The 8,700-nt window shown below is 55.5% G+C and overlaps 1 protein-coding gene across 1 annotated transcript; it reads left to right on the top strand.

Annotated features, from left to right (window-relative positions):
• The first annotated feature begins 240 nt into the window (after positions 1–240).
• EMILIN3 (elastin microfibril interfacer 3) lies at positions 241–7,305 on the top strand. The gene is made up of 4 exons (XM_010167436.2): positions 241–320; positions 1,564–1,686; positions 4,621–4,868; positions 5,411–7,305. Exons 1-4 carry the CDS (start codon positions 241–243, stop codon positions 7,303–7,305), a joined length of 2,346 nt encoding a protein of 781 aa, XP_010165738.2.
• Positions 7,306–8,700: the final 1,395 nt, after the last annotated feature.

Here is an 8,700-nt window from a genome sequence, read left to right as displayed (position 1 = left end):
GTGGGCTCATGGTGGGCCTTGGCGTGGGTGGGGGATGTACTTTGTCTTCACGTGTTTGCCATCAGTGCTTCTCCCGCCTTCACCCGTGTTTCCCCACTCTGGGTGAGCCAGAGCCCCACTGCTCTGTCACCACAGGGGGACAGTGAGGGTCCTGCACACACATATGTACATACACACATACACACACATGTACACACTCACTTGCCCAAACAGGAGACACCACAGTCCTTCTGCCCCATCATGACTGTCCCAGTCCCTTCCCTCACGCCCACTTGCCCGAGGTGTCTCCACACCATCCGGACCATCATCCTGCCGAGCCCGTGAGAGCTGGCATCTCTCATTTCTCTGGTCAGTCCCTGGGCTGCTCTCTGCAGACCATGTAGTGGTGATGCCAGGGGACCCTGGTTGCTTCCCAGCCTGTGGCCGGGCAGCTGAGCTGCAGTGACTCCAGCTCACACGGAGAGAGCCGGGTCCTCCCGCCTCACTGAACACCTCCCCGCACCTGCAGCTCACACCAGCCCATCTGCTCCATCCTGCTGACCCTCCAGCTCTGCCTCAGCTCTGCACTGTGTGCCTGTGCCCTCTTCTCTCGCTCTGCCATCTGCCATGTCCCTGTGCCCTTAATCCCTGCCTCGCCACACATCCCTGCTGTCTCTGCTCCCATGGACCAAGTCCATCTGCTCCTGCTGCAGCCCTGCCTTCAGCTGGAACAGCCTTGGCCTCCATCTGTCCCAGCAGTGCTCCTGCATCCTCCTCATGCAGCCTTCCTCCCAGCCACCTTATCCTCAGCGCCTGGGTTTTCTGCTCAGCTCAGGAGAGGGTCTGTGCCCGGAGCTGGCTGGTACCCCGGGGCACCCAGCTGCAGGTGATGGCAGGAGGGAAGAGGCTCTGCTCTGTGCACTGCCTGTCCAAGGGATCTGAAGAGGTTTCCAGCCTCCATCCTGCTTGGGACATGGGTCCTGTCCCCACCTCCATGGCAGAGGACTTGTTTCTCAGGCAGGGCCCAACTGCAGAGTGATGGCAGCTGTGGGAGGACAGGGCAGCCACCAGCTCCAAGGGACACTGTGGGCCAGGTGCTGCCTGGGGCTGAGCAGAGCCGTGCTGAGGGTGCAGGGGCTGAGCTGTGCACCTTTAACCCAGAGGAGAGATGCCTGGATCCACCCAGACCAGGGAGAAGGCTCCTCATTGCTGGGGGGTGGCACCCTGGCACCTGAGGGGAGCTCGTGGGGTGGGCAATGCTGGCTCCCACAGAGGCTTCCAGAGCTGTTTGGGTGAAAGTTGGGGTGCCCGGGGACACCCAGGAGCAGGAGCCAATTCACCCAGCCCAGCCCAACCAGGACCTCCCACAAGAGGCTGACACTGGGGGACTTTGCTCCGTCCCCACTCCCTGCAGTCAGTCCCCCTGTCCCCACTGCTGTCCCTGTCCCTGGGGGGGTGTGCAGTGCCCCCTCCACAGCAGCTGCATAAACTGGGGAGTCCCTCCAGCTCCAGCACTGCCAGGCAGGGCAGGGCGTGGCAGTCTGGGGCAGGGAGTGACAGTGTCTCGCTGTGCTTCCCCCCCAGGAGCTACTGTGCTTACGTGGTGCAGCGCAACGTGACGTGCACGCTGCAGGACGGGGCCGAGAGCTACGTCAAGGCCGAGTACCACAAGTGCAGCTGGGGACCCAAGTGTCCAGGGAAAGTGCTGTGAGTACGGGGGACACCGGGACGTGGCTCCCTTCCCTTCCCAGCTTCAGGTCGCAGCTCTCCTTGGGTTCCCATGCCACCCTTCTGACCATCAACCTCAGATTTCCAGAGGGAAAGGGGCTGAAGGGCTTTTCCTGGCTGTGCTGGGAAGAGGCAAGATGGGATCTGTCAGGAGGGGAGAGGGAGCTCTGTCCCTCATCAGAAATAAATTGGGAAATCACGGGAAGCCGGGGGGTGCATGTGTGCAGAGAAGTGTTTTGTTAAAGACCTGCAATTTGGCAGAAAGACAGCAGCTAGATGAGAGCCTGACCAAGGGGGAGAGGGAATGGAGCCCGTGGCTGGGGATGGCTGAGGGCTTCCTGCTCCAGTGAAAATATTTGCAAAACTCTCTGCCACCTTGTCAGTGCTGGAGGGAAACACCCCACCAAGCTGGAGCTGCAGCAGAGCTGGGGCAGGGCAGGGTGGACACTGGGGCTTTGTGCTTCACCACCCTCTGCAGCCCAGGCCAGGGATGCTGCTCCGTGTGGAAATGCTGCTCTCCCGGATCCTCCCCGTCCCCCTGAGAGCAGCAGAGCTGAGCACTGAGGAAAACCAGGCTGAGAGGGGCTTTCATGGAGCCTGGCACCCCTCCTGCAGCACTGGCACGTGGTGCTGCAGCCAGACAGGACTCGCCGTGTGCCCGCAGTGCCGTGGGCTCAGCTCACAGCCTCTCCCAGCATGCACAGGCCACTGGACCCATTCGCCGACTTGCTCTTCCCTCGTTCCCATCACAAGTGCTTTAGCAGCATTTGAGGACTTCAGGAGATCCTCCAGCTGCTGGTACCCACGGAGGAGATCCCCAAAGCCTCTCCCATCTCTGCCATGTCCACTGCTTGGCCCCTCCAGCCCTTCAAACAAAACTGGGGTGAAACCAGAGTGTTTTCTGAAAGCAGCTGGACCCACAGCTGAGCTTTCTGCACAGCCATGGATGCTGCATCCATGCACAAGAGAGAAATATGGTTTTTCCATGTCCTGGGGCCATCAGCTAATGTTTGTGCAGCTGCAAAAAATACTTACCCTTGCCACCATTCAGAGCAGGGGGAGAAGGGTTCAGAGGTGCCAAAGGGCTCCGAGCTCCTCTGCAGAGGCCGGTGTGACACAGAGAAGGTGCCCTGCCTTCTGGATGCCATCCTCATCCTCACTTCATCCCCGACAGTGCCTGGGTGCAGCAGTCTCCTGCCGTGGTACATCCAGGCAGGTTTCTACACACTGACAGAGGGAGAGCCCACAGAAACTGTGCAGCACCTGTGAAGAGGGATAACAAGAAGAAGAGCTTGTTTTCAAACTGTCCCTTGCCTTTGGGAAATGGCTGACTTTGAGAAATTTTGAAGTGATTCAAAGAACAGAGGATTTGGGTTTGCTTTCTCCTCCTGCCCCGTGGTAGGTATGGAGGTGGCTGTGTCCATGTGGAAGTGGCATTGCCTGAGGGCTGGGGACACTGAGGACCCGGGCAGGGACAGGGACTGGGGTTCAGCCCCACGTGCTGCCCCGAGTGACTGGATAAGTGCAAGCGCCTTACACAGCCCCTCTGTGCCACGCAGATGGTTGTGCTGCCTCCTCCGAGACCTTCTGCTGAACGTGCTGGAGAAGAACAAGGGCCTGATTGTACGTGTTGTTGCAAAACAACAAACTGCAGGATTTTAAGGCCCTGGTCATTCAAATTGGAAATACCTAAAAGGCAGGTTCAAAGCGTTGGCGTTTCAGAGGTGGTGAGAAACCTGCTGTGTTCAGCCCTGTGCAGCTCAGCTCAGCTGGTGTGGGGAGCACAGGTGCTGGCAGGAAGGTGCCACAGAAGAGCAGGGAGCAGCTGAGTCCTCCTCACTGGGCTGGTGGGGACCCTACGTAGAGTGGGAGCAGAGAGGGAGGGTGTTAGTGTCCCACCAGACAAGGAGGTGGGCTTGTACCCTTGGTTGCTGTGGATGAGGTGATCAATGTTGTAGTGCCCAAGCTGGTGATGGAGAGATCTCCCAGGGCATCCCTGTTGAGGGCAGGAGGAGGTGTAAGGAGCCATCCCTCTGTGCACACCCCACAACATCACCCCAATAAACCTCTCCAGGGCTTTGCTGCCCCATGGCCAAAGCTCTTGCTTGCCAGGCCAGACCAAGCTACACAGGCTTCCCATCAAACTGATGCCTTCCACACACAGAGAAAAAACCTTTTCAAAGGTATTTCAACCCTCCTGGAGGCTTCAGGACAGAATTACAGTTGAGAAAAGGTTTTTTTACCCCACTAGGAAATTGTCTATGTCAATTTAAAGCGCAGAATACACCCACAAGCAGCCCAGATGCCTCTTGGAAGTGATCCGAGCTTGCAGGCGTCTTGGAATCGCTTCCATCACTTCATCTTGTGCTCTCCTGGGCCTAAAGTTAACAAACTGTGTGGCATCTGTCACAGTTGTCATCTGTTGGGCCAGAGACCATAGCAATACAGCTATTATTGTCCCTTACAGATGCTTTTCTAAACTAACAGGTTAAAAAAACCCCAAAACACAAACAAAAAAAAACTTCTCCAGAAACCACACATATATAAATAATGGCTCTGCTCAGACAGACCCTCCTCACCCCTGGGCTGCTTCTCAGGCTTGTCTACTCCATCTCCTCTCTGTGAACTCCACTCTCACCATGTGCTGTCACACCTGCACCTCATGGTCCAGTCCTGGAGAGGGTGGGCACATGTTTTTGGAGTGCTGGTTAATGAGCTGTGTCCCTGGATGGACACTGCTAATGCTACACTGAGCTATGGTGCAGCAAGAGCCCTTGGAGGAGGTGGGTCCTGGTCTGCAGCTGCAGCACATGGGTCTCAGCTGGCTTTCCCACAGCCCCGCTCTTCTCTATTGCTTGATGTTGAGGTTGCTTCTCTAAACTGTCTTCTCTCTTCCTCCCCTCTCCTGGAAAGGTACCGCACCTTCTTCAGACCCAAATATAGGATTGGCTACAAGACAGTGACTGAGCTGGCCTGGAGGTGCTGCCCGGGCTTCATGGGAGAAGGGTGCCACGACCGCCCGACTGACCAACCCGGCCTCCTGCCCCAATATCCCAGCCCTAAAATGCCTCCTGGGCAAAAGATGTTTCCAATCCCCAGACTTCCTCCCCATCCAAAAAGCCACCCTGACCTGTTTCCAGGACCAAAGAAGAATCAGTACGGTGAGATCTCGCTCCTGCTTCCATCCCCAGGTTACCACACCACCAGCACGCTCTCAAACCTCTTTGTTCTTTCTGTTCCAGCACAGGGCATGAATTTGGCAAACCTTCAGTGGGTGCCCTGCTTTCTGACCAGAGACTTGACATTTGATTGCTTTGAGGATCGCTTACTTTTTTAATACAGTTTCTTTCAAAATGTGCCGCTTCAAAATTGCCTTTCCTCATTGCTTTAAAGCGTTTTTTTCCATTAATTTTGGGGTCTCAAAAGTGTGTCTCAAGGTTCTGTTCTCATCCCCTGCCATTGAGCTTGAGAGCAGAGGGCTTGATGCCATGCAGTGGAAGAAGGAGAGTTTCCTGGTCAGCTTAAGGAGAGGTGTTAGGGGAAAGGAGTACGGGTGGGCTCAAATTTGGCTGAAATGATAACAAGAGGGACACAGGAGCTAACGTTAGTATGGAAAAGGACTCAAATCTAGAAGACAGCCAAGGAGGGATGTTAAAGAAGGACCAGCCCTGACTGTCCCCTCTCTCTTCCTTTCCCTGTGCAGGCAGGAAGCTGCCCGGCCTCTTTGGGGACCGCCTGGATCGGCTGGAGGAGGAGGTGAGACGCCTTTCCCAGTCCTACGACAGCCTGCACACCATGGTGAGCGGCCTGGGGGACCGCCTGCGCCTGGCCATCCAGGAGGACACCACCAAGATGATCGGCTCCCTGATGAACAGCCCAGGCACACCTGACTCAACAGTGGGCTTCGGCATCATTCCTGATGGCCTGGTGGATGTGGCAGACAAAGCTGACATCGCCGCGTACCCTCCCGTGGGGGAGATCCTGACCAAAGTGACGGAGGTGAGTGACGTGCTGAAAACCAAGGCGGATTTGCTGCACGAGGTTCGTGGCATGGTCCTGGACCACGATGGGCAGATCAAACATCTTCTGGAGTCAGCCCGGCCCTCACCCCTCACCTCCATCGATCTGCTGGAGGAGTATGTGGACACACGGCTGAGCAACCTGCGTGGAGAGCTGCTCGATGGCTTTGAGAAGAAGCTGGGGAAGATCCAGACCACCTGCGATTTCCGGATCCAAGAGGTGAGGCAGCAGTGCGAGGAGGAGAAAGCTGCCAACCTGCGGCTGCAGCAGACATTGGATGGGAAGGAGCTAGAGATAAAGAAAGAGATCTCCCAGCTGGAAACCCAGATCCAAGGGCTGACGGTGGTGGAAAGCTGCTGCAGCAACCTGGACTACCTCACCGATCGCATGAACATCCTTGAGAAAGGGCTTCATAGCATCTCTGAGTCCCAGAAGAACTTGCACTCACGGCTGGATGGAGAAATCTCCACTGTCACCCTAGGGAACCTTTTTGAAGGGCGCTTTGAGGACCTGGAAGCCAGGCTCAATGCTACAGAGAGAGAAACAGGGAGCTGCTGCTCTGGTATAGAGGACAGCATGAGAGGCACAGTGGTGGCAGAGGTGGATGGCATGAGGACTGCCTTTGAAGACAAGATGCAGACCCTGGAGGACAGGTTCATGACCATTGTTGGGGAGCTGAACAATGTCAGTTCTCCGGTGGGCATGGATGGAGCAGTGGTGCCTGTGCTGGAGGGGGAGCTTGCCAGCATGAGGAAACGCACAGATGAGATGCTGGAGGTGTTGCAGAATCGCCTCATCACGCTGGAGAGCACTTGTTCCCTTGGCTGCACCTCTGCCTCCAGAGACGTGGAGACCTTCCGGACAGAGATTGAAGACTGTCAGAACAAGAACCAGGACCTGCTCCTCCGGATGGACAGCAACTACGACCTCCTGCGCAAGCTCAACGCCACCATCCTGGAGATCCAGCGGCGAATCGAGGAGGAAGCATCGGGGGCTTTGCAAGGGGAGATCACCTTGCTAAAGATCAACCTGAACACTGTGAGCAAGTCTCTGACAGGGCTCAAGGACTCCGTTTCCCAGTACTCAGACACCATGACACATGTCAACTCCTCGCTGGATGAGCATGAGAGGAAGATCGAGGATGAGGTCCACTCCATCCAGGAGAAAGTCAACGACCAAGGCTCCCAGCTCTTCTTCAGCAACCGGCGTGTCCTGAACCTGAAGGGAGACTTGGAGCGACTCAAAGCCAGGATCATCAGTGACCTGAGCTCCTGCAAGAATGTGGCCCAAGACCTGCAGCGGGAGATCGCTCACTTTGATGACCGGGTGGCTCGGGTGGAGAGTGTCTGCGGCAGGCTGGGTGCTGTCACGGGAAGCCTGGATGGCATCAGGGATGAACTGGAGAAACACACGGGCAGTCTGTGGGACTACATGGACCTCATGAACGGGACGTTGGCTGCCCACTCTCAGGAAATAACGGGACTGAAGGACAACCTGCTTGACTGCCAAGCCAAGGTCTCCGAGCTGGCAGAGCAGGTTGGCCACTTGGAAGAGCAGGCGGAGGGGAAGCAGCATTAGCCGTGCCGCCACCGCTTCCTCCTCCTCCCCGTGAAGGACAAGATTAACTTATATCACAGGGACTCGCTCCAATGTGACAACAGTTCTTGGGAGAATTTTTTTAATGAAAAGATAAATTAAAAGCTGCTACAAACCCCTTTTTTTTTTTTTAATCTTCCTGGCCCCACTTTTCCGTAACTGCCGTTCTGGTACTCGCCTCCTGATGCTCAGCAGCTGTCCCAGTCCTGGTGCAGCACTGTCACTGCCTCCTGGCCGGGGGCGTTGCTTTGGCTCTGGTGCTGATGACCCCAGAAGGACAATTCAGGAGGAAGCTGGAGGTTGGATTGTTTGGGATTTTTTGTTTTTGTTTTTTTTTAATTTTATTTTTGTGGATTTATTGCTTCTTGAAGGATAAAAACCCTGTAGCTGTCAGTTGAAAAATAGAGTTTCTCTGACCTAAAGACCACCTGCGTCTTAATCCAGGGACTGAGCAGAGCCAGGGCTCCTTGCAGGGAACAAAACTCACCACAGGAATTGTGGATTTCAAAGAACACACGTACTCACACATCCTGCTGGGAACTGCCTTCCCCTCTCCGAGACGGCAGCTCTCCTCCTGTATGGGAAATCCATTTACACCGCTCCCTCCTCCGTGCACGCGCACACGCCTTACGGAGCACGTGAGGATATGCATTAGGAAAACACATATGCATATATATATATATATATATATATGGTATGCATATGTATATTTTTGAACCATCCACTCTCATGGTGCTCATCTGATTGTAAAGTTTCCTCTTACTGGCCCCTGGTCCCGTCCTGTATTTCGAAGAACCGCCCTGAGCAGCTCAAACCTGGGGCAGCAGTGTTTGGGGAGGGCCCCGCGGTCCCTCGGGGTGCTGGGCTTTGCTGTCCCACTTCACTCTCTGGTTACACCCGGGACTGACGTGAAGGGTTATGGAAAACTTGTGTCTTCCTTAAAAGAGATGTGTGTCTGTAGGTCTCTGCAGAGACCAGGCTGGGCATGGAGCAGTCCTGTCCTCCAGCTCTGGTTCTCTCCTGGTTTTTTGTTTAAACTGTGAATGTGGTTTTCCTCACCTCATCCTGGGGCAGGAGAGCTGAGGATTCACCTGCTCTGGGCTGGCTTTCCCCACCCAGCAGCACAGAAACAGGAGCCTGCATCTTCCTCGTATTCCTCTGAGCCTGCTAGGATGCCAACAGCCCTGGAACCCACACGGACATCGAGCACCAGGGAGGAGGAAGGCAGGGCACCTTTGAAAAGATCTCTCAAGAATGACAAACTGAAGTGATTTACCCAAGGTTGCTCTGGTTTCCCCACAAACACCCAGGTTAGAAGAGGTCGTACATGTTCCTGAGCAACTCCAGCCTTCCTCTACAGAGCAGACACCTGGACCG

This window comes from Antrostomus carolinensis, unplaced genomic scaffold (assembly GCF_000700745.2).
Source record: "Antrostomus carolinensis isolate BGI_N321 unplaced genomic scaffold, ASM70074v2 scaffold51824, whole genome shotgun sequence".
NCBI classification, from domain to species: Eukaryota; Metazoa; Chordata; class Aves; order Caprimulgiformes; family Caprimulgidae; genus Antrostomus; species Antrostomus carolinensis.
The sequence above is the reverse complement of the archived record's forward strand: the minus strand, read 5'-3'. Positions and strand labels throughout refer to the sequence as shown.